The sequence below is a fragment of the Pipra filicauda genome, unplaced genomic scaffold (genome assembly GCF_003945595.2).
Source record: "Pipra filicauda isolate LSUMZ 115617 unplaced genomic scaffold, ASM394559v2 scaffold331_size1881853_pilon, whole genome shotgun sequence".
NCBI classification, from domain to species: domain Eukaryota; kingdom Metazoa; phylum Chordata; class Aves; order Passeriformes; family Pipridae; genus Pipra; species Pipra filicauda.
In genome coordinates this window covers 839,600-866,125 of record NW_024104456.1, presented here as the reverse complement: position 1 = coordinate 866,125, position 26,526 = coordinate 839,600, and the positions used below count along the sequence as shown (strand labels likewise).

The 26,526-nt window shown below is 35.1% G+C and overlaps 1 protein-coding gene across 1 annotated transcript in view; it reads left to right on the top strand.

Annotated features, from left to right (window-relative positions):
* The window catches only part of PTPN3 (protein tyrosine phosphatase non-receptor type 3), a 115,994-nt gene that overhangs the window by 82,230 nt on the left and 7,238 nt on the right, over positions 1–26,526 (top strand). Inside the window, exons 15-24 of the mRNA XM_027715750.2 lie at positions 5,439–5,462; positions 7,413–7,611; positions 8,566–8,643; positions 9,588–9,644; positions 14,506–14,662; positions 16,395–16,561; positions 18,028–18,118; positions 18,397–18,458; positions 19,319–19,465; positions 21,582–21,710. Coding sequence (XP_027571551.1) covers positions 5,439–5,462; positions 7,413–7,611; positions 8,566–8,643; positions 9,588–9,644; positions 14,506–14,662; positions 16,395–16,561; positions 18,028–18,118; positions 18,397–18,458; positions 19,319–19,465; positions 21,582–21,710 — 1,111 coding nt within the window. The remainder of the gene's footprint in view (positions 1–5,438; positions 5,463–7,412; positions 7,612–8,565; positions 8,644–9,587; positions 9,645–14,505; positions 14,663–16,394; positions 16,562–18,027; positions 18,119–18,396; positions 18,459–19,318; positions 19,466–21,581; positions 21,711–26,526) is intronic.

The following is a 26,526-nucleotide window of genomic DNA, read 5'->3' as shown; positions in this document are numbered from 1 at the left end:
CTTTCTATAAAACAGTACACAATTTAGAAAACAAATTATCTTGAACAGCTCTTAGTTTAGAGAGCATAAAACATAGCAGTTGTCAATATTTCTTCTTCAATTTCTTTAAATATATTGTACTGTATAAACATGTCAACATCTAGAGCTATGTTTGCTGTTAAATACTTTAAAGGAACGTACTGGAGATGAGGGTCAAGAATATTTGGTCATTTATTATATTTCTCTGAAGGACAAAATGATTTTTTTTTTTAAATGTGCTTTGTGTGAATGTTCTGCCTTCTAACTGAAAGTTGAGGAGTATACTGCAGTCTCTGACTGGAAAAAAGAAAATTGGAAAATAGAAAAAACCATATTCACAGGTGAACTACAGAAACCCAGGGCAAGCTTGCGAGCATTATGTTATGTGTAGGTAGGTTGCTTCTGCTACCCAAATTATCTAAGGTGCTTTCACATTCAAGAAAAATCTGAGGCTCAGACATAGTGAAAAGAAGAAATTTTTCTCTCTGATTAGCGTCTGCAGAAAAGATTGGAGCTGTCTATTACATATGTAGTATAGACAAAAAATTACTCTAACTCCAAATCAACATATATTATAGAACTTTATTCACAGGGCATGAATAGGTTTGCCTATTTAATCCAACTGTCTCAAGTCACAGCTGCTTACAACACCTGTCAGAGAAAACAGTGCTGAAGAGGACTTCAGGAGGACTTTTGTTTAGCCCAGGGCTCCCCAGTGTTTGTGAAGAAAGTATCCCCTACCAGTAGTTCTTGCTTTTTGTTGCCCTGCTGCTGTGCACCTCATCTGACTGCTACTGCGACTGAAAAATTAACACTAACATAGACATGGAGCCTACACTTAGCCTTCTAAAGTTTCATAGATTGCTTTCTCTGCTGTGTAACACTTTGTTATGGCTGTGCCTCACCAGTTCAGAACAGGTAATCCAGTCTATCTTCTCACTGTATGTTGTACTCACTCTGTCACTATTTGTACCATGCTTACATGCATATGCACATGGTACTGTTATTATTTTGGCTTTTAAAATTATTTCAAGAATAACACTGAGATAAAACATACCAAGTAATGAGTGCATTTGTTTGATAACAAGTTTTCCAGTTAAAATTTGCTTTCTCTAGTCTTGATGCAGCTTCCCTGAAGATGTTTTCTTCGAGACGTTTACATTTGCTTCATTGAAGCACTGTTGCTACTGACTTCTCAGGATCCCTTCCACCCTAAATTACTTTAAGTCTAAAATTCTACTTGTTATAAATGCAACATATTCCTTCATAAACTTTTCTCTTAAATGGTTGTAAAGCTATAAACCTCTTTTAACTTATATTGTAAAACTGTCTTTTGTTAGTGATATAGATGGCATAATGTGTACAACCCCAGAGTTGGAGGGGAAGGAAATGGAATGATGAACTAGTGTACAAAAAGGAAATTCACTTGCACTGTGCTATGAATTTCTGGAAGTGCACATACGTTCCTGGTGTGAGTGTGATGCATCATCTGGTGAAGGTATTGCACTGAAAATAGATTTCCTGAACGGATGCTGCATTTGTTCAATTCTTTTAGCTTACCATTTTGATAGACAATAAACTGTAGCTGCATAGTGAGCTTTGGTGAATGTACTATAGGAACACATCATTATTTTAACTAAAATACAATTTGTTTTGTAAGCGAAACTTTTAAAACTTTACTGTTGATAAAAATACTCTTCAGATTTACCCAGCCATGTCCTAGTAATTGCTTTCTTGGTATAAAATTGCAAAAGATTATAAATATCCCACATTTTAAACTGTTATTTATCCTTCATTCTTAATCATATACAGATATGATAATTTCTTTGTTCTTAGAAAATCTATTGCATTTCACAAAAGTTCGTTGTCCTCGTTTGTATACTCCAACCTTTCTTAAGGAATATATCCTAAAACTAGATGGTGGATCTGAGAATATTTCAATTAGTTTTAAATTAGGATTTTAAGGCTACTATTAATAGACTAAGTTTTATGTGCTTTCCCACTCAAATATACACAAAAAATTGTACATAGGTATATTTTGGTTAGATGTAAACGTCTCTTTTTAAATATATATCCTTATTCAAATACACTACACTTTCCGTGCCAGTTCAAAAAGCTACATTTTGCATCCAGATGAAAAGTTTTGAAGTTGAATTACAAATCTGTGATGAGGCAAATGTTGCAGCAATCCAAGCAGTTACTGTGTATCAGAATACGTGAAACTTTCATAGCAAGTCAGTAAACTGAATATGGTCAATAGTGGCAATGCAGAGTAACAAAGTATCCCTTTAGTGGTGATGGCAGCAGTTTACAAATGTGAATGTTTGGAACTTCTAGAAAATCACTGAAAAACTCGTGTACGTCCTCAAGTTTTTCTGTAATGGTACTCTTATATATGCAGCACAAAGAACTTGTGTCACCTTCTTACAGTCTTTCACAGAAATGCTGAATATTCTGTGCATAAACTTCTCTAAAAGACAGTAGAAAAGTGTTTCTGAAAATATCTTCCACTTGTTTTGCTTATGAATAATAATCCCAGGTTTAATGGTAAGTACTCCAAAAAGTGGTAACTGAAGTGCTGGCACACTCAATGTCCCCAGCCCTCCAGGTGTTACAATAAAAGAAGCTTTAAGAACTTCAAGAACAGCACAAGGGCAAAACCTACAGATGTTTCCTTCAGTTGTTTGTAAAAGGAGAGTTTTGCTACAGTGCTATTGTTTCACTTGTCCCTTTTCTCTTGGGGTTTTATTCTGCTGTAGTTTGTCATCCTCAGTTCTCAGAATAGCAGAATTCACTGGTAGGTCACACCAAAATGGGGGGGAGGGGTCTTTCCTTAAGACCTTTCTATCCTTCTGACAGAAGAGGAGAGTTAGACTTCTCAGGGAAACAGTTTTAGTACAAAGGTCATTATCAACAGAGCAATCCATAGCGAGTGTAAGATTGAAATGACATAGTTTTAGATATATTGTGAAGTGTGAAAGAGAAATTACCTGCAATTTTGAAGTGTTTGCTTGTTAGCTGCACCAATGGAAAGCTTAATCTCCTTGCAAAGAAGGGCTCTCTTTCTCAATGAAAAAGTTGAGTGGCTGGTCTGGTGAGTGTTGTCTTTCATTGACTTAAAATTAAGTCCTTGTCATATGTTGTGAAATGAGGAAGATAGGTCAGTAAAATGTGTAATACTGTGTAGCCAGAAAATATCATCTAGGTATTCATGTTCAAGGTATTTTATTATATTTGTGAGTAATTACATGCTAGAAATACTATTTAACTCTGTTGTGGTGCAAAATTCTGCAGCTCTAGCATGCTGACCTACTAAGGACTTTAGGAAGATGCAGCTGCATTGTCTGTGATAAATTCTTCTAGACTTCGAGTTTGGTCACTTTCTCAGTCAAATATTTAGTTACGTTTCTTCCCATTTCAAAAGGTTACAGAGTTTTCAGTAACTCATTTAGAGCTAGTATGTTTGAATTAAAGTGTAATAATTTAACAGATAAATCATCATCAAATAGTACTAAGAATTTATATCTCACATTTAAGCCTCCAAAGCTATTACTGAGATAATGGAAAATTTACTGTACACTTATACATGGTATAATAATTTTTTTCTCAAATTGCCTCTTTCTATTGGGAAGAAAGAGGGGAGATAATATCTTAAAATTGGGACATTGTATCTATTTGCATCACAATTTTATGCATGTAAATTTTTCATGAAGGCCCTTTAAAGAGTTAACTTATGACAACTTGAATTCTGCACAGAATTTGGTAATAGAGGTGTATCTCTACTGTGGCAAAATGTAGAAAAGATGTACAGTTTCATTGTTCTTTGCCTCATCAAAAAATCTGTTAGCTTAAATGCAAATAAATACAATGTTTCTTTATTTTTAGCATAACTTCCTAAGGAAAGAAGGCTTATGTCCTAGCACTGCCTGTCTGCCTCTGTTCCCGCTTCAGAACATTTGGACAATGCGGTCAAATGTAGTGTAGGAGCCAAATTTTCAAAGGTGCAAAGTTTTCTGCAAGATTAGTGAAAGTCAGTGACTAGACGGGGGGGGGGGGAACCAAAACCTTAAGCTGACATTCTCCTCTCAGTACAAGTTCAGTGGTTGTCCCATGTAGATATGGGCTGGTCAGGGAGCAAGTGAGTACACATTCCCATAGGATCTGCATATATTTAGGGGGTAAAAATTCTCTGGCAATTGTGGACAAAGAGAGCCAGAGGTATTTGTGGGAAAGTGGGGGTGGATATCAGTGGAGTCAGAAGTCGGGTATGACTGCAATAAAAAAGGAAGAAGTTAATGTTTTAAAAATATTAAAAGTATATAGAACCCAAACATCTACAAAGTCTGTGGGGATCAAGTTTTACAATCTCTGCCTCTCAAGGAAGAATTTCTTCATGTTGTCCAATTACATATAAGGAAACCTAAATAGACTGATGCTGTTGCTATTTTACCTGCAGTTTTGATGAATCATAGTACATAATTCTTAGTATTGAGGATGTTTTAGGGAATGATATTTGAAATTTTAACTGTATACTGTGAACTGCCTCCAATTACTTGACAATCAGCAATTCTACATTCCAACTGAACTACTTCATATTTGTATTTTTCCAGTATGGACTTAGACCACTCCAGGCTTTTTAGTCACTGCTTAATTGAATTTGTAAAGCTGTCCCATCCGCCTTAAACTTACTTTGCTTTGCAAGCACCTTTTTGGTAAATTTTACATTAAAATTTGCCTTAGTATTACAGTTATTGTTTTAATTGATGTAGTAACATTTAGCTCACTGTTTCAGGTGATTTCTGATGAACATAATTGAATGCATTGGAAAAATGCTATGTACTGCAAATTTTGATTTCCATTCTAGATCGTCCTCATTTGATGTAACCACTTCTGCTTTTGTTATGCTTTGTCTTAAAGTTCTCTGTAAACACTTGCTCTGCTCTCACATCATGAGAATGACCATTAGAAATGTCATGCTTCTGAAGTCTCCTATGCTCGTTTCTGGTTACCTAAATGTAAAGAACTTTCCGTGTTTTGGCATTTTGCAAAATACTGTCAGTGATGTCTGTAGTCATTGTGATCTACATCTAAAGCTTTCTAAAATGACATGGTGTGTCTGGCTAAATAATTGCCCCTGTAAACTCCTGCATAGTTCAAGTTGTGGTAGCAGATGTGTGTTACCTGTAGTTGGGCTTGTGCCAGAAGCACGAGTGAGTGGTTAGAACTGCCCTGGGATTTTTGTTGAGTGTTTCATAAATACCATAGTTATCTGATTCAGACATTCAGCACAGGGTTAAGTAGTCTTTAATTTACTATGAGCATAACTTTTGGCTTTTTTTTTTTTAATTGAACTTAGTTTTTGTTTTCTTGAAGATTTAACTTGTAATCATTTAATGTTAGTTTTCTGTTGTTTTTAACAGGTCATCTGAACAAGAATCACCAAAGTGAGTTTTCTTTAAACTTTCTACTATAGAATCTCTAACTTTAGGACTAATAGTGAAATACATAACTTCAAGTGATTTTTCAAGGTAGTGATCTTGTATGGTCAAAAGACACAAATAAACATATGTATAAACCAAGGAAGATTGTAAAGATTTGTGGGGAAAAAATATATTTTGGGGTTAGGATGTGGAAAGTCTTAAGTTCTAATAGATACCTAATCACTGTTAACAAAAAAGTTGGTTAAAAACTGTTGCAAAACTTAAATGATGCAAAAATTCACTGGTAATTTTATCTAGTGACTCTTTATATAGTGCCAGATGACATTAACTGAAATATATTGTAATATTTTCCTGATGTTATTTTTTTTTCTACATTGAAAAATTGTTATGATCTGTAATTTCAACTTCTAAGTGAAATGGTTTTTTAACAATTACTATGTTCCGGAAAACCTATTAGATTGTATTTACATATATAATGTTCCTCTGCTTAATGCAGACCTCGAAGGAATCGTGAAATGTCCTGGGAGCTATCAGATAAAAACATCATTTTGACAGTATGATTCCTTGAAGTGTCATTATAGTTCACTACTTCAAAGTATTCTGAAATTATGGACAGCAACAAATAGATAAGATTTCCCAAACATTGAAAACATATTTTCTGTAATAACTGAAAAATCTGCAAATGTTGCACAAAACACCTCATTCCCATTGCCAAGTGCACATAATCAGAAGCAAGAATATGTTTGCTTGATGGCATCTTTCAGAACGTTTACATTTGTTGCAATCACATTTTCCTAAGCTGAAAAATAAGTGTTTGCATTATCAAAGTTCACTGTAATGCAAGTCCTGTCTGTTAAAATCCTAAGGTACATTCTTCTCTAGTGTAGTATTACTTCTTTATTGACAGCTAGCAATGGCTGCTGGAAATGGTTCAAAAAAGCTCATGTACCAAAAAAAGCTCTAGTACCAAAGCAGAAGTAAATGTTTGAATTTACAAATTTTAATGCCAGGGTTTACCAGCATATACTTCTGCTACTTTAATACTGTCAGAATTTGATGGTGCTATACCTAAGCTTTCCCCAGGACAGATATTTTCACAGTAGATAGGATTTATCAAGAAGGAGCAGTTATTCTGTATGAGTTTGATCCAATTAAGGGAGAGGTTTGGTTTTATTAATGGTCTGCATTTCATCCTTTTCATAAGAGAGAATGTAGCTAAATGAATGTTTGAAAGGTCCTGGAGCACCATCAGGCAACTTGGCCAATTCTCAGATTTGAGTGTTTATATTAGTGACTTCAGTTATCCTTGAATGTTAAGGTTCTTCAATGCCAGATCTGCACCCTAATTTAATTCTGGTTTGTTCTACGTGGTTGTAACTACTCAGTAACACAATATATTAACTGTAATTAAATCTTTCATTGTCACTTCACTTCCTATTTCTCTGACAATTTACCACAGCTTTTCTGCAAATTGCCTTCTCCCACAGGGATAAGTTTGAGATGGCACTCATAAGAAGGAGGAATTGCAAAAAGAAACAAAACAAAAAAAAAGTTACTTTTCAGGAATGAGAGTAGAATCAGAGCAAAAGATTTTTCATGGGTAGAGTTGGCAACTGTGGTGCCTTTCACTTGCAGTTCAGCTCTCTTTATGTGTTACCATGATTTACTATAGCACTGCAACAGTACCTTTCAGTGCTAACATCAAAATATTTTGCTAAAAGTGGTTTTACTACTCTAGTTTTGCTTTGTCCATTCTTCTGGATGTCCACTGATCAAATGATAGGCTTAAATCACACTTCAATCCTGTTTCCCTGAACCTCAAGAAGTGGTGTTAAATCTAAGTATAAAGTTGTCTTGCTTTTTTAACTGGGCAGTACATTTGTATGTTTTACTATTTAATTTAAAAATCTGAATAACAATATCTTTTGTAATATTTATCCTTTTTAAATAAAGGAATGTATTGGATAACAGTCCAGCGCGAAGTTCTCTGACCCATATCTCACCTAAAGCCTTGGCTCAGTCTCCCAATGGAGTTGGCAACATTTCTGGCTCTTACCCTTTGGAAGGGGTGGATAAACAGTTCTTAGAAACATATGACAATGTTACAAAAAGTAGCTCAACAGAAGATTCCGGTCAGTACTACTGCGATAAGGTATGTTCAATTGTGTGCTTTTGAAATTAAAACTAGTAGTGAGTGTAACTTTGAAATGTAGCTTAAGAATGAACAAAAGTTGTGGTTTATATATTAGGATGAGCATATTTTGTGCACTAATAAGAATAGATCTTGTCTTACTACTCAAATTTATCCAAGGTTGTGCATACAGAATGATTGACAAGCTTGCCAACTTCATTGATTTCCAAAGTGTCCAATATTCTAGAAGCATCTGCAGGGGAAGTTCCTAGTGGAATAGGAATACTCACGTGATTAAATCTTATTTCCTCCGAGGAGAAAGATCAGATAACTCAAGTTGCTATATGTCTGAATAGCAGGAACATCTCTGCCTTATCCCAGGCGTGTGTTAAGGATGGCTAAAGATCATTTGAATTCTGAACTGACTGGAAAGCAGCTGCTCCCCACTAATGTTATGGTAGTGGATCACTTTTGTCCTGTCTCCAGCCTGTTCCAGAGGTGTTCTGAAGAACTTCCTAACCTACCTGTCCATTAGCTGCTGACACCTTTTAATCCATCTGCTTTGTGGTTCTGTTGCAGAAAATAAAAATGCACCCATTTACAGGAGAAAAATCAGGGGAAAAGTAGTTACCTCATAGTTCTTAGAGCAGAATCAATTTTACTCATGGGTTACACTTAACATTTTGGTGACAACATATTGAAAATGTAATAGGAGTTATCAAACTAAGGTGAGAGTAGCGGTGTTAGTACAGAGCAACCAGAGAATGTTTGCTGTGAGGTATGTTGCTATTTTTACAATTTAAAAGATTACTACCATAGGTATATTCTACAACCATACCTTTTTCTTATTTTAAAGGTGGATTTACATAGAGTGTTTTTGTTCAGCACATCTAAATTTGGATGCACTATTCCCTATTTTGCTGCTATTTTCTTTTAAAAATTAGAAAATCTGTGGGTTTTTTCTATGTATTACAGAATGACCTAACTGAAGGAGATTTACTTTTGGTGCGTATCATACCAGATGAAGATGGAAAGTTTGGATTTAATCTAAAGGTAAACAAGCAGTCTTTTACATATTTTTAAATACTTTTTAAATATAATGGTTTGAGTTTACTTTTTTGGGTTTTTTTAATGTAATGATTTGGAGAAAACGGTATATTCTGCAGGAATTTCTCGTGTCTTTAGAAGTGACAGCCTAATCCTTAAATGCTAAAACAACACTTAGAAAAATAAACCACTACTAGTTCTCTGGTTTGCAGTTGCATATACTATGGGCATGGCACATTTCCAAAGCAGACTGCCTATTTGGCTGCTTAAATATGAACTTGAAAGCCTTATTTAAGGCATGAACATTTGAAAAATTGGACCTCTGTATTGTAAAACAATTTAAATAGTTTGTGCTATTCAATTTAATATATCTATTGTAAATCCTATAGGAAAGTTGAAAATTAATTTCTGAAGAAAATGGAAATTACTATTAATAACTGACTATTGTAAATGTTTTACATTCCCTCACTGAAATTCCATTTAAGCAGAGTAGTGTAAATTAGCAGGGCAGAGTTTGATCTTTTCATCTCAGGCATTTACTGGTGCAGCAGTGATCAAATGTCATGTGAAGAGAATAAGGGAGTACAGTTGTCTGGCACTTTGATCCTACCATGTTCCTTGCACGTTCATCACAACACCTAAGATGGCTGTCCACCTTGCCAGTTCAAGTGTTGAATTAGGCTTGTTTGATGGACAGGGTTACAATAAATGTTGCATTTTATCTGTTTATTGCTCACTAAAATATATGGCCAAAGACGCTGGATCTAGTCTACTGGAAACTGGTAAATATAAAGACACCACAACCCACCCCTTAGTCCCCCATTTAGTGATGAAAATTCAGTCCTACTAACCCTACCTATATAGAAACAAAAATAATTGATTACTTGTTTTAAATGTTGCTTATGCTTAATGATATATTTATGGTTGTTATTTACTTCACATTCCCTTAGGGTGGAGTAGATCAAAAAATGCCACTAGTAGTATCAAGAATAACTCCAGGATCACCTGTAAGTAAATTTGTAAGGCTTTTACTCCTTCCTTTATTACTCCCTCCCCTCTCAGAGGTCTATACAAACAGTAATTTGGATACCCATAACTAGTGTGAGATAACAGCTGAGCTGTTCTCTTTAGGAGTTGGTTTGACCAGCGGTTTCTTAAACCACAGATTAAAGGATCTAGAATTGTTACCCAAACAAGACAAGTAGAAAGCATATTTGTGTCCTCTTGTCATCTCAAAAAGTGCATCTGGAACTGGAAAATGCTTGATGAGGGGCAAGGATTTGAGATAGGGAACAGCATTCACTGAAGAAATAAATAATTTGGGCCCCTGCAGCCTAGAAAAAAAAGCTAGTTTGAGAGAGATGTAGTAGAGATCTGTAAGATTGGGAGCACTGAGAACAGGGAATTCCAGCAGAACTGTGGGCTATCAAATTAAGTTTGCAAAAGTCATGTTATTCATGTTTAGTGAAGCAGTTCTTGATGCATAAGATTGTAGACTTGTGAAACTCCTTGACAAAGGATGCCGTGGTTAAAATAATTTTGTGGGTGGTCAGGAGAGGACAAGTACTTGGGGGGGGAAAACTGCTGTTATTTACTAGGCAAACCACAATAGGCTGAGGAAATCCTCAGTGCTAAAAATATTTATAGGCTGGAAGGATATCTGGCAGGGGAGAGGGAGCAGAGTATGTTTGCTTTGTTTCTATTTTGCCATAGATTTTTGCTCATGGAAATGTTTATGGACTAAGTTAAATGTTTATAAGAATCAATAGAGTCATTGGATTCTTCTGTTGAATTGTGAAATAATAGTAGTAACATATCATCTTTTTAACTTTTTTTCTTAATAATTAGTACATAAATTTGTAGGGACATTTGTTATCTCAAATTTTTTCATTCCCCTTTTTCCAAACTGTATTTCCAACTCTCATAAAATAATTTTAGTGCAGACTTGATATTGCTGACTTAATCCTAAAAATATGATATATACTCTTGTAGACTCTTTTTGAAATTTAATAAGGAGTCGCAGGACTGATATCTAAATGTCACGATGCAAATCAAGCTAAAACAGATTGCTCGAGAGGTTGTTTTTGTCACATTTATGATTTGTGACTTGACTTATGCAGTCATTTATAAACTATAGTAATTATTTGAATAAAAAATTAGTAGAAAATTATAATTATAACTTAAATCTACAAAGTGAAAATAAAACAGTCCTTAAAACATTTCATGGTCAACCTAGCAAACTTTTTAAGGGTGATTTGAGATACTGAAATTAAATAAGGGAAGCAGACTCATTCCACAGTCAGAGAATGAAAGATGTTTCTCCAGAGGCAGTCATTTCCTTTGGCAGATTCAGATTGTCTTCTGGAAAGTATTGATCTTTTTTTTTTTCTCTCTTGGATTGGAAAAGGAACGCGTTTCTAACTTGCACACTTCATTTAAGTGTCTGCCACTGGTGGCAAGTGACTAATTAGACCTCTAGCCTAGTAAGCAACTGAGTAAATTGTCAGGATCACAGAAAAAATTGGAATCGGTTACCCAATGTAATATACTCCATAACAGTGCTATAGAAATCATGTCGTTATCACAAGAGGAAAAAAAATACTTATTTTCAGAACAAAGCAGTATTAACATTGATTATATTGTTTACCATAAATGAAATTTCACCTGCTCTTTATTGTTTAAAGAAATGTAGCTGATATTTGAAAGTTCAAATTAAACAGTCTATGGTATGCAATTTTACATTATTTTAGCTCAGTGATGTCTTTTCTTCATTGCTGCTATTTTAACTTGATCTAGATTCACTCATTACCCTGAAAATTGCCCTCACAGATGCTGTTTGTTAGTATTATTTGCTAAGATTATTTCTCAGGCTTTTAGATAATTTTTTTCCATTTTTCTACAAAAATATGTGTATTTTTTGTAGAGGAGAGGAAACGAATCTACTCACCAAAAATAAGACGATATTTTTCTTTACACATCCTAAAATTCTTCTAAAAATTCCCCGCTAATAAAGCAGCATTCTAGTATGCTGGGAAAACTGTAGGACAGAGCAGTGTCAAAAGTGTTGTGAGAGCACATTATAGCTAAGGAACAACCACTTATTGCAGCTGTTGAGTTTTTGTTTGTTTTAATTAAAGCCTTATACTGTTTTGTGGGTTTTTTTTCACAAATAGTATTTATGTCCTAAGGTGCTAAAGACATCATTATGGTTTTATTTAATAAAGCTTTCAATTGAAAAAGATTTCATGCTTCTTTAAGCAATAACAAGGTGATTAGCATAAAATGCAGCATTGGATGTGTCAATAGGACAGGAAGCCTTTGACATAATTAATTGTGTGGAAAAGCTTAGTATCTGAAAAATCTACAAATTATGCTTGCGTAGAAGGAATTAATTCTCATTCAAGATGTATTTTATATACATCTTGTATTTTATAGTCAGATGATTCACATAAAAGAGCTGAGGCATTAACATATCGCATGATTAACAAAGTTTGTTTCAGCAAAGATATTAATCTCTATCTGTAATAAAGAGTAATAGTCACCAGCCAACCAAGAAATCTTAATTATAGACAAATATAGGAGACTAGAAACCATTTTCTCCATGTTCTTGTTGACTTCTTGACTCTACTAGACTGACTGGATGCAGCCTTTATATTTGCTATCTTTTCAAATATTTATATTTCAGAGAGAATAACTAATATCTCAGTAATATTTGAGAGTTATTAAATTATTCAGTCATTCATAGTTACATTCTTCAGTCTTGCCTTTTCTAAATTTTACACATGGCAAGGATATTCTTGGGGAGCTATGAATACCTCGTTAAATCAGTGTTGAAGAACACCATAGCTGTTCTTAATTCCCATTCTTTTTCTGTTTGTTTGTTATGAATCATTGTCAATCTTCCCTCACCTTCATTATTTTCTTTCCTTAATTCTATGGAAAAGTTGGGGGAAACTCTTCCTTCTTTGAATTTTTAAGCAACTTTTATGCTTGGGATATTTTCCTCTTGCATACATCTTTCTTTTCTCTTGCTTCTTTCTCTTCTTCTTTGTCTGTTTTGTGGCACTAAGACAGGTCTTAAGTTTTCTTTCCTTTTACTTTATACTCCGGCACAAGTGGCTCCCAATTTATTTTCTTCTTCACATCCTCGCCTCTATTTTTTTTTTATTCTGCATTTTTCTTGTTGTTTTTCTTTTCATTATCACTTCTCCTTTCCACTTCTTCCTAATTTTGGTTGGTAATATAGTACATCATTGACAAACGTATGTTAGGAGCCATCAGTGCAAGGCATAATTCAGATATAATCTAATTTTAATGTCTTCTTCCCACTCAGGGGGTTGGTGATGGTTGTTTGGCAGGGGTAACGATATTGGATGAATAAAATTCAGGGAACCTGTGCTGGCATTAAGGAAAAACAAGGAAGAACTATGAATAGAGAATAACAGTAAAGGTCTATGTCTTCATTTCATTTGTTGTATGAATGAGTGTTTATATATCACTCTTGTGTTGCTGGGCACTTCCTAGACAAAATAAAAATTTGGATAGCAATGAAAAAAAGTTGTTACAATACTTAACACTCAAAGATTGTAGAATCCTGCACATTCATATTAGAGAATGACAGAAGATTGGAAGGGACCTGGAGGTCATCTTGTCCCACCCCCTCTGCTTGAGGTTCATCTAGAGTCAGTTGCCCAGGACTGTATCCCAGATGGCTTTTGAATACTCCGAAGTGAGAGATTCCACAGTGTCTCTGGGCAACCTGCTCCAGTGCTCAGTCACCCTCAGAGTAAAAAAGTGTTTCCTGATGCTCAGATGTAGCCTCCTGTATTTCATTTCGAGCCCGTTGCCTCTGATCTTGTCACTGGGCACCACTGAGAGCCTGACTTCAATTTCTCTGTGCCTTCCCCTTCAAGTATTTAAGTATATTGACAAGATCTCTCTGAGGCTTTTCTCCTCTAGGCTAAACACTCCCAGCTCTTTAGTCTTCCCTCATGCTAATGATGCTCTAGTCCTTAATCATATTAGTACCATCATCATCATATTCTGACCATAGCTTGAATGGCTTTTTGCTGAACTTAGAGCTAAACATACTAAGAAATGTGGCAGAAAAAAAGCCAAACAAGCCCTGGAGTTCAGCAGTTAATCTAAATTGTGGTATCCAAGACCATACATAATGTAAGTTTTCATCTGAGATGGGGAAAACCTTGTTTTAGTGTTCCCTGCAGCACAGGTAGCAAAAGAATTTTTCACAAATGCAGAAGATTTGAGCATCATAGTTTGAGTACTTGCCTGCATCTTCCTGTTAAAACTTTCAGTAAATGAAGAGAGGAAGAATGTTCTCTATTTGTAGATATCCTTTAATATCCACCAAACAAGAATCTGCTAAATAACAGAAATACGAAATGTGTATGGATTTCTTTGAATTTTAAAAAGTACGTGCCTAGGCAATGTCATGTTATTTAAATTATGTTCATGAAAATCATATTTGAACTTCTCAGTATTTACTGCATCAAAACTGAAATTGTTATCTTATGTGCCCAAAACACTTTTTCCAGAAATTCAGTGGCTGTTGAGGCTTGGAGCCTGATCTTCAAGAGCAATCTGATGGTGGCTGTTTGATTAACATGAATTCCTTTTATAGCTATCGATATGCTGTTTGAACTGTTTCTTATCTTCATTGGGAGGCTTTGAAGCGCGAAAAACACCTTTAGATCTGAATCCTTTGATAGAATTTCTGATACAAAAGATGAAATCTTGTCAGGAGAACTGTGAAGACTTTGCTTACATGATGAACTTAATATCCTGATGTGTTCCTACTTACACAACTAGATGCAATGACATTAATGTGTTTCTTTGGTCTTGAAACAGGCTGATAAATGCATTCCAAAGCTGAATGAAGGTGATCAGATAGTATTAATTAATGGCCGAGATATCTCAGAGCACACACATGACCAGGTGGTCATGTTCATAAAAGCCAGCAGAGAATCTCACACAAGAGAGCTTGCACTTTTGGTCAGACGGAAAGGTAACTGGGCTAATTTTATTCACTTCTAATGTTTTTGAGACTGTTGCTCTTATGCTTGACATTATACCCTCTTCTGTTTACATAAATGTGTTCTCAATGCACTTGAAGTAGGTCTGTGCTAAAAAGTAGGTCTGGCCACATTCGAATGAGTAGTACAAATACTTTAAACTATATAGGTTTTTACCACTGCAATAAAGAATCTATCAAGTTAGAAATTTTTCTTATTTTTTAAGTCTAAACATTTATGAGAACAAATAGTCCCTTGAAAAAGTTTTTTTGGTGGTTTGGGGTGCTGGGGGTTTTTTGTAAATAAAGCATAATTTCCCAAATCCCCAATTGCAGGTTTACAAATCTCATGGGCTGTTCCCCAGCACAATTATACGATGAAACAAGTAGAATAAGCTGTTCCCCACCTCAGTCTTACAACAGACATTTTATGACAATACTGAGAAAAGGCTGTGCTGCCTGCTTGCTAAACTAGTGCCAACAAAGAGGAGACATTATTTGAAACATGCAACCTTAAGCCTGTATATTTAAAATATGGGTAACTCCTCCACCTTGACTTTGTTTTCTATATTTAAACACATGTAGATACCAAGAGCTTTCAGATACTGTGAAACTCCTAGTTTATTATTTACTTTCCTTAAGACCTATGGGAAGACCTTAAACACACTATTATGGAAGGGCTTTGCATGAAATTTCTGATTACATTAAGACTTAAAAATCTGAAGGCATTATGCATCACTTGGAAACAGGAGGGAATGAAACTGCCTAAATGATATGTACTTCCGTAACATTGACTTTATTTAAAGCTTCTTGTGTTTCTAGGAAGATGGATGGGCTCTTGATCTTGTTTTCCCTGTTGTAGGCCTTTCCACTGGCTTTATGCAGCATTTAGTCTTCCCTTAGCTCTTCTAGTCCCCTTCCTACTTGCAGATAAGAGAAGTCTGCTTTTATCTAAAGATAACCTGTGGCCCCACGCCAGTCATTTCTATAGGCATGTGTATGAACAGCTTCCCATTTTCTGAAGTTTGGCAGGTATGAAGTGTTCTGATATTGCAGAGAATAACCACAGCTGAGCATGTTTGGTTATGCAATATGATTCATAGAGACAGAACTGCTATGTAGATTGCTTCATTAATGTTCGTCATGTTCTTCAATATCTTATCAAGGAACGTCATAGAAAACAGACTATTTTTTTTTTAAAGTTTATTTAGTTAGTTTCTTCAATGTTAGCATAAAAAATTGCAAAAGATAATTCAGTTGCTTCTCTAATGGCAAGAGGGTACTATACAAGAATTTTTGCATTCATTTTGCTGTTGGAGGTCCAAACTTATACAATTTTCTTGTAGAGATATTCCATTAATTATACTCTAAACTTTTTTAGGCAAAACTCCATTGTTTTTTTTACCATGCTGTGATTCATTAGTCTATTTAGCAGTTCATTCTGTAAGACAAGATGGCAAAAACTCCTTGTGCTTGGAATTCAATTTCTTTGTCTTCATAGGATAGGCATTTTGAGTTTCTCTTTCCGAAAGGTCGTAAGGACTTTTTACTCCTAGCAATTTCTAGAGTAATGTAGTGCAAAAAGAAATGCAATTAAATGTGTTACTATTTACTTTCCTGAGGCTTTGGAAACTTTGTTGTTTTTTCAAACTTGTAAATTTTTATATCTGTTACAAACACATTAATGCTGCATGCAATGGATTTTAATTGTCTACACATCTTTCAGTAGTTAAACAGTTTGTGGAATCCAAATCAGAAGACGAAGCTGATTCCCACAATCTCCCGGAATGTATTCTTCCTGTCTGTTCTGAATATGGTGGTGATACACTGGAGGAGTCTATGGAACAGCTAAGAAGAGGGCTAGAAAGTGGGACTGTCCTTATTCAGTTTGAGGTAGGTAATACTCAATTCTCAAATGTCATTAATATAGACCAATAGCTGTAATCAGCAAATAATGTAGGGGTTTAATTAATTGCAAATTTCATTGTTCCTCTTCAGTCCTGTCTCAAGGGAGCAACATTTTTACTTGCCCATCAGTTTCACCCTTCACTACTTACAACAAGGAAGAATGAGTTATCAGTTGTACACAAAATATCATCTGCTGAGAAAAATGCATTTGAATTACCATGTTTCTAGCTCAAGTACCTAAAGCTCACTAAATTAATATTTTTTCCTTAGTTATTTTATTCAATAGAGTAGTGGGGTTTTCACAGAGGTCAGTCTTGTACTTTGTTTCTTTTTCTATGTTCTTCAATGTGTTAGCAAAGAATGTCATAGAAAACTGACTAATAACATGTTTTTATAATTTATTATATTAATTCCTTAATTGTTAGTGTAAGAAATTACAAAAGATAATTCATCTGCTTCTCTAATGGCAAGGGAGTACAGTATATGTATGTTTGTGCTTGTTTTGCTGTAGTGGATTCAAACATTTATAGTAACTCTGGAGAAACCCTAGTTATTATGATTTATAAAATTGACATTGAGTTCAGGAGTAACCATTTCTGTCACTGAAAATTTGTAGAACAGCAAAAAAATTTTTCCCCGTTTTGATATTTTTTCCTTGACTCTTTTTCAAATGGTGTCAAATTTAATGGTAGGGGCTGAAGAGTTCTGATATTTGTAATTTTATAACCACTTTTTTTAATGAAATTTGCTTTGTTTCCAAGATTTCTGAGAATTAAATTTCCCCTTCTCTTAAGAAATTGTAGACTATGGTTCATAACTGCTTTCCAAAATCCACAGCACTGAATACAATCAATCAATTGCAATGAGTGCTGGCTATTGAAACAGTAGCTCAAAATATGTGAACTGGTCTTTCAGTACTTTCTTAATTGTCAAATTTGTTGACTAAATTTGTGCACAATATCCTGTAATAATCTTCATAGGATATTTGCTCCTTTATGACTTTTTTTTCATGTCAGCATTTATAAAAGGATATTACAGAAAAAGTTCAAAACGTTTTTGAAATATAACAAATCTAGGGTACAGCTTAGTGGCCTTGTTTCTTTGAGTTCATTGTTTCATGATCAGAGACAATTGCAGTGACACCTCGTCAGCCTTGGTGACTCTCAAACTCTCCATTCACTTCAGTAAAATAGTAAATAATTAGCCAGTAGACTATGAATAATAAAATTTTTCCAGAATATCTTCCTCCATTTAATCAGAATTTAACAAGTCTGTCAATAGCAAATGACTATTTGCCAGGCAACAATAATGAAGCTGGAGAATGATTACTTGACTTTAAATTATTCTTAAATTATTTTTTCAGTCTGTATGTTTCCATGTGAGTGTATTTAATTTGTGTATAACATAATCAGATCCCTCAAAATTGTATGATTTTTCATTCTTTTTTGCAGCAACTTTATAGAAAGAAACCAGGTTTGGCTGTTACATGTGCAAAGGTACCTCAGAATATGGACAAGAATAGATACAAAGATGTTCTACCTTGTGAGTCTAAAGTACAGTTCCTGCCTATTTTGCTTTATCCTTTATATGGTAGCTATTTAAACTGTTGTATGGAACTTATTGATTGAAGATTTCATTATATAATTGAAGTCATATAATTTTTCATTTTATGTTCTAAAATGTAATGTATTCTGGTTTGTATTCTGCTGTTTGTGTCTCTGCAATTCCTCAATTGTTTTTTAACTTAATAGAAGGGAAACATGCCCATTAATTGCTAATTTTATTCCCTCTTTTTTTTGTGCGTGTGTCTGTGTGTGCAGATGATGCCACAAGGATAATATTGCGAGGAGATGAAGATTACATTAATGCAAATTACGTGAATGTAAGTCATACAGAGACCTGCATTTACTCGCTCTCTGTATTACTAACGCAGATTGAATTTGGCTTTTTTGAGGAAAAAGGATATTTTCTTTTATATTTTGGGGATTTGCAAACGTAGAAGATGTAAAGTTTCATAGTGTAAAAGATGAAGTGTCTCTTGTGAAACAAGTAGCCATCCTAATACAAAGTAAATACAACCATGTGGTTGGTATAAACTTTGATATGTGCAGAGTCTTTAACCAGTAAAAATTGTTTTACCTTTCCATAGGCTTCAAATGCTGAGGTTGTATCCTTAAAATTAAGCACTCGTCTCTCTAGAGACACTTATGGCATACCAGCTATGCTATGAAGGAATACAGAAGACAAATCAGGGCCATAATTGCCATAATCAATCAAGTGTAGACTGGGGGTTAGGGAAAAGAGGGGAAAATGTCTATATATTTGTGTCAGATCCATAAGTTAAGCACCTCAATCAGAGTTGATTCTTCACTTACTGTGTTTGGTATCAGGCAATAAACAGCTTTTGCTAGCATACCTTTGGCGTATATGCCTTGCCATACTTCCTTACTAGGTATTAAAGAAAATCTGGAAAGCTTTGCAGTTTCAAATTTTCAAATACATTGTCACTAATAATCTTCTATTTATGGTTCAGCATGAAGGACTATAGAATCTTTACATCTGTTTTAAATTAATGATTTAAAATTTTTTCACATAACAAAGTGTGATCTTGATTGTCTTATTACTTATTACTTGCTGCATTAGTCTTCCCTCAAAATTTTCTGTTTGAATGAAATGCTGAGTTAAAATAGTACTTGAGCAATGAGAACAAGATTTACATAGAACTTTTCTTCCGCTCTATAGATGGAAATTCCTTCTGTGGGCATTGTGAACAGGTACATTGCTACTCAGGGGCCTCTTCCACACACATGTGCACACTTTTGGCAAGTAGTCTGGGATCACAAATTGTCCCTGATCATCATGTTAACAACTCTTACTGAACGAGGACGGGTAAGTGTCCAGGCTCTTTATATGCTGAAGAAATATACTGTACTTTTGAACATTTTTCCATTGTTATGATTAAATAACCCTAAAATAGGCCGACTTATTCCATTGAATCATTTTTCTGAAGGCCAGACTTTCTGAATTACTTAGGAAGAGATTGTCTGCAACTTGCTTTTTGTTTTGCTACTTTGTAAACAAACCAGCTGTTTGTTTACAATTTGTTTACTACATTCACTCTGTTATGCTGAACAGACAGGTACTACGTGTTGTTATTTTTCCCCCTGAGTGCTGGGCTCCATGTGGCAGTTGCTCTCCAAGCCATTCAGCAGATGTCTGGAAGCACTGAGCAGGCTGAGCAAACCCTGTAGTCTGGTTTTAAAAAAGAGTCTGCCATCATGCTATTTACTAGTAGCGGTCAGAGTTTAACCTGCTTATTTTTATTTACATTTTAAGTTCTTTCCCAAAATTACTCTGATAATTCTGGCACGCCATTACTTTTGGAATAGTACAGTGAAAATCTGGTATATTGTTTTGTACTTTGATCTAACATATCCTTTGTAGTTTTAAAGATTAAGTGTTTTAGATTAAACGTAAAGGTAGTTTGAAGTTTTAGAAGCTGAAAGCTGAACAGTTGGGTTTTATAAGAGGTAGAGAAGGTAGTGAAGCTCTTGTATGCCTACTCTGTAGCCTTTATCTATCTTTCCTATGTGATCTATCCTACACTATAAAATTTATCTGGCATCTCAGTCAAAATCTAGTGTTTTTAGAAAGCAAGGCAGTGAATATTGAAGGTCCTAAACAGCATGAAGATTGAGATGTAAGGAAGGACAGTTAATCAGCCATCAGATTTTAGTCATGGTCAGGTTATGTAGCTGTTCGTGGAAACAGACATTGAACATCATCTGACACAAAAATGCTCCCTTCATCTTTTGACTGTATTGCAGTCAAAATAGCTTGCTGCTTTCATTTCCTTGTGTTGAGTAGAAACACATATTAGTAATAGTCTGTAGTTTGCCCAGTCAGTTGGAAACTTCAAGGCAATTGTTGATAGCTTCTAATCATCCTGCTGGTACCTTTACCCACTAGGCACTTTTTCTGAGTTGTGTTTAATTTCAGAAATTATTTACATTTGCCCAGTTTGTGGGTGAACTTTCAGGAATAGAAAAAAAATGTATATTCTTGTCAAGAGTATCCCTGCTGGCAAATGCCAAACCTTTTCGCAAAAACCTAGAGGTTTTACACTCCAACCTGTTTCTTTCCAGTGATCTTAAGATTTGTATTATAGAATTTTATTTTTTGCTCCACAGTAATGTTACTTTTTTAGAAATGGATACGTTATTTTGGCTTAAATTTGAAAAGGAAAGTATTTCAGCTAAACTACCACAGTAAAAATTTCAGGCATAATGGTTATAATTTGGATTTCAAGCCACTGAAAATTGAGTTTATTAAAGGTAGAATTAAGAAATTTTAACATTTCAAAATTTCCAGCTCTTGCTAGTCTGTTCCAGTTAAAAGTTGCAGACAAAACCATCTTTGAACTTTACAGTTACAGTCTCACATCAGTTAAGTTTTGATTATTTCTATAGGTGGAGATTCCACAGCCTCATAGGGTTTCTTGTTTCTGTGCTTGACCATCCTCATGGAAATTTTTTTGCCAACATCTAATCAGAATTTCCCTTGTTGCATCTTTTTTCAGTTGCCTCTTATCCTTTCATTGTTCCCTTTCAAGAAATATGTGGCTCTGCCTTTGCTGTAAGCTGTTATTAGATGGCTAAAGATAGTTGTAAGTTTAACCTCTACGCTTCTCTTCTTATGATGAAATAAATCCATCTTTCTCCTCCTACCTTATACCTTGAGAAGTCATTTTAGCGATTGCGGATGAGCACCAGACAAAGCATCATGCCTCCAAATACCTGAATATTTATTACAAATCACTAAAACAGATATTTATGGAGACTTTAGCCTATTTTGTTGTTTTTCAATTTGGATGCAAAAATCTTGCCAGCAAACCAGAACAGATTTTATATTGCTCCTTGAGTTCCCTGAACCACAGCATAGGATGGAATGCTGGAAACAGAAGTGCTTGTATACTGTCTTGACATGTGCTTAATTTTCCTTACAGACCAAATGTCACCAGTATTGGCCTGATCCACCAGATGTAATGGAATATGGCAGCTTTCGTGTCAGATGCCACTCTGAAGACTGTACGATTGCTTATGTTGTTAGAGAAATGGTGATTACAAATGTTGAGGTAAATGTCCCTTATCCCCAAGCAAGCTGAATGAATACAGGTAGAGATAGGTAGATAAAGACTCTGTCTTTGATAACATATATCTCTGTGTGTGAATATACACATGTGTGTATATAGACACACACAGTTTTTAAAAAAGAATATTTGTATATTATATGAATCAAGATAGTACGATTATTTATTTAGAGCTTCACAAACATACTTTTTGAAGTTCTATAATACGTGATGCTGTACAGATATTGTAATAACCTTCATAAAGAAGTTTAGTGCTTTTTTTTAAACAGTTTTGCAATCACTGGATTCACAAGTAGTTTGATTTATAATGTGAGGTTTTTTTCTAAGTAACCGTGCTCTTTCAGGGATGAAATACGGGTCACTTGGTTAATGGTACATGCAGCTAGAATGGCTATTTAAGAAGTGAAGCATAATAATGTTGTTTTGAGAGAAGATACAGAATCTCACCAGTTCCTTTCCATTATCTTTAGTCAAATTTTAAAAAAAGAAAAAAAAATCCATATATATCTCAATTGAAATGTGCTCAATTTATATAAGATACATATATTCCATAGCTCCTAATACTTTATGCTAATGTCAGAGTTGGAAAGCAAAGAAAAGGTTAAACACATGCATATTCTCTTGTGTTGTCAAATGTGTGTGCAGGTCACATCTAGACTTCCCACAACCTGAGTTATAGGGGATGAAGTCTGACTTTTGTTTCTAAGTTGTCCTGGATTTCTTATGTTTCCTCTCCTCATCTCTTTTCCAAAATTCTACAGCCACAGGTATTCTCTAAAAAGATGAAGGGTTTATGCTTTCCTAAGATATGTAAGAAATGACTGTATACTGACCAAAGACTAATTTGCAGTTCCATTATTAGTACGTCTTTTAAACTTCTGTATAGTTTAGTAGCTTTTATAGTTACCAGAATGGCTAGTAGTCAAAAAAAAGAGGAAATATCTGTTTTAAAATATAACATGTAATCAGTGTTCCTACAGCAAGATGACCAATCCTTTAGTCTCATACATTTGTAACTGAATCTGTCACTTGGCAGCCCATCCAAATTTGTTTTAATGTAATTAAGATTTCCTTTGTAGTCATAAAGTGAGATGTCAGATGTCAGTACTTAAAGGTCTTTCAGTTGAGTAGAGTGTTTCAGTTTTTAGCTGTGAGAAACCACATAGTCAGGGAGCAGCATGATATTTCTTTCTGTATTTTGGCCAATTAATCTGTAAGTTATAAACTTGAATGTCAGCACAGAAGAAATTAAGCTCATAAAAGTAGTACTGCAAGTAAATATGCACAAACTTTTAGTCCCTGTCACTCAAATTATTTATTTTTAACCTTTCTAAGCCTCATGAAATAAAGAAAGGATTAATTTCCTGCCTTTTCAAGACCAAGATTGAAAGCTGTACTGTAGCAAAATGAAAGGAGAGCAAAAAAAGCACTAAGTTTGGGGTTTTTTTGAGGTTGATTAGGGTTGGGTTTTTTTTGGTTTTTTAAAGCTTCAGAACACTTTGGAGATCAGAACAAACAGACAAAAGGAAAGAAATTGTGTAGTGTGAGTGCAGAGTTATCACACAGTGCACTGTTTTGTAAAACAAAATATGAATTTCTTTTTAATCATTGAAAAAAATAGCATGAGGAGCCTAAAACAAACTTTTATTCAGTTTCCTTTAAGAGAAATGCCTTGCAACATTAAATCTCATCAATTTCATTCAATTATGTTTTGAAGAAAACTTTTTTGCTACTTTCCCTTCTTCAAACAAGCATTTGTTCTTGATTTCACTTAAGTGAAATAGAACACAGAACTTAACGAGGCTGTGGAGATAATACTTGCTGAACCACGTAACTCACATTACTTTGAAGGACTGTAATTTTTCAGGGTTTTGGTTTATTTGTTTTGTTTTTTATTCTCCCACACTTTATGTTAGTTGTTGCCACAATTTGTTTGTTGTTTTCAAACTGCCCTGTCATTCTTTCACCTGATAAATTTTACTAAGTAAACAAGAGGCTGAAGAGCAGTGCTGCAGAAAGGGGTCTGGGGGTCCTGGTCGATGGCAGGTTGAATCTGAGTCAGCAGTGCCCTGGCAGCCAGGAGGGCCAACCGTGTCCTGGGGGGCATCAGGCAAAACATCACCAGCCGGTCGAGGGAGGGGATTGTCCCACTCTACTCTGCACTGGGGCAGCCTCAGCTGGAGTTCTGTGTGCAGTTTTGGGCACCAAAATAGAAAAATGACATTAAACTACTACAGAGCATCCAAGAAAGGGCCATAAGGATTGTGAAGGGTCTTGAGGGGAAGCCATACAAAGAGTAGCTGAGGTCACTTGGTTTTTTCAACCTGGAGAAGAGGAGACTGAGGGGAGACCTCATTGCAGACTTCGGCATCCTCATGTGAGGGGAAGTGGAGGGGTGGACACCAATCTCTTCCCTGTGGTGACCAGTGACAGGAAACAGCATGAATCTGAGTCAGGGGAGGTTTAAGTTAGGTATTAGAAAATGGTTGTCCACCCAGAGGGTGGTCAGGCACAGGAACAGGCTCCCCGGGGAAGTGGTCACAACACCATGATTGTCTGAGTTCAAGAAGCATTTGGACAATTCTCTCAGGTACATGGTGTGATTCTTGGGGTGCCTGCACAGGGCCAGGAGTTGGACTCGATGATCCTGATGGGTCCCTTCCAACTCAGTATATTCTATGATTCTATGAAATTATTCAAAGAAAAAGAAAAAATTTCAAGATGTTTAAAAATTGATTGAATTTCATCCATGAAAGACAAGTTATATGATTGCTATAATGAATGAGTGTGAGAGCCATGACAGAGTACTTACATCTTATAAACAACCCAGGTCAAGTTAATTAAAACAATTCCTTGTGTCATAATATGGATTTTTTTAGCGTGATTGTGCAGGCAGTGACAATGCAAATAGAAGGATTTGGAGTGATAAGCTTCTTTTTCATTTAAAAGCTATCACTTTCCATGGAAATAATGGACTAACAAAGCCAGATTAGATAAATTATACATCTATCAGACATTAAGATGCTAGAATAATGACTGTCACTGAAAACATCAGTGCAAAAAAAATTGTGGAAAAGACTTAAAAGGAGTTTCACAGAATGATGGTTTGATGAGCAACACGAGTGTAATGAGAAGTTACCTCTTCTTTTCTATTGCTAGGTTTGTACAAAGAAGCAGGGTCTGGCAGAAATAGTGTGTTTAAAAATAAGTATTGTTAGCAAAACATGTAGAGTGGGGCTAACTATGGAACCAGTAACTACAATTTGGCATTTTCTTTCATGTATGAGTGCTAGATTTTAGTAAGTGTGATGGTCTTTTAATGTTAGTTATTTCCATGTGGGGTGTTATTTGGCTGACATTCTCTGAATTTAAAAGCTGACTTTCCTTGTGAATGTAAAGACTTGAAGATTTTTTTTAAATAAAAAAAAAGGCAAAAAAAGCCCACTAAAAATAGCTTTAAAAAAATCTGGACTTTGTAGAGTACTGATTTGATATTTTCTGCATGAGACAGAAAAGCTTAGACTTAGAAAAAGTTCTAACATATATGACTATAACTACTGTTTACAATAGGTTAATATGAAGTGTTTTAAAATACTTGTGCATTTTGAAAAGCGAGTGACATAACAGTCAAATGTTAATTTGGATCATCTCAGAAGAGCTCAACCAAAAGAATCAAAACTGATTGTATTAAAACACAAATAACTAGAAAACTACACTGAAGCTTGAGGCATACCTGGAATAATTAACAAACACCTCTGTTGGTCTCTATGGATGGTTAGGGCATGCAATAGAAAATGAAGATGATTGCACCAAAAGCAGCAGCTCTGGGGACCAAGTGCATGTTCTCAGAGTATATTCTCACTCTGAATAAGTCTTATATAACGTGATTGTGTTACTTTATGTCTGTGAACTATTTAAATAAATGCAACTCACTATATTTGAGTCTGTAATGATAAGTAGAAATTAAATTAACTCTTTCCTTTTTTTCTGAGCTTGTAAAATGACTTTTTGATGCTACAGATTACTATTAGTGGTTCTCAGGTGGGCCACTGGCACTTATCCATGCTGTATGGCTTTAAGTTCTTGAAGCACATGGAAGGCAACTCACTCTTGTATAGTTTTAGAATGAATCAAGGATGCTATAATTCAAATGTCTCTGATTTAAGAGAATCAGCTCAAACAGTTACGTGTAATTGCTGCATTATCTCATTTCCCTTTAGAAGAGGTTCTGATTAAGCATGCACAGATTTCGAAAGGAGAACTTTTTAATTACATTTTCTTGACATGTTTATGTATTTTTTTTAATCTTGGCATTTCAGAAAAATGTGAATTGTAATCATTGGTCAGGATCAACTGTTCCTACTCGGCAAAGCTGAGTAGCAAAAGGCCATGCTTTTTCCTGCAGAGGTCCTGGTCATTGTGGACCTTTTGATAACCTGGCTGATAGATCCCAATGCAATTCATATTACAGGGAGCTTGATTATTAATGTTAGATTACGTTGTCCCCTTGGGCCTTATGCTGGGCCTTTTAATTGTGATTGCTCAGGCTGTGCCTTCAAGGGGCAAAGTATCATTTATCTTTTGGTCCCTGGAGGCAATTATAAATTTCTGCAATTGCTTTAACTGGAATTGCATTTCCTAAGACTCTACTTAGTAGGCAGTAGTTATTCTATCTTTTGTGTTCTACTAGCCTGCTCCCTGGTAGTAGAACCGCTTCCTCAAGCAGAAGAGGAAAGCAAGCAGTTGAAGGCATTCTATATTTCAGCAGCTGTGCACTTAGCTTTTGAAGTCACCAGCATCA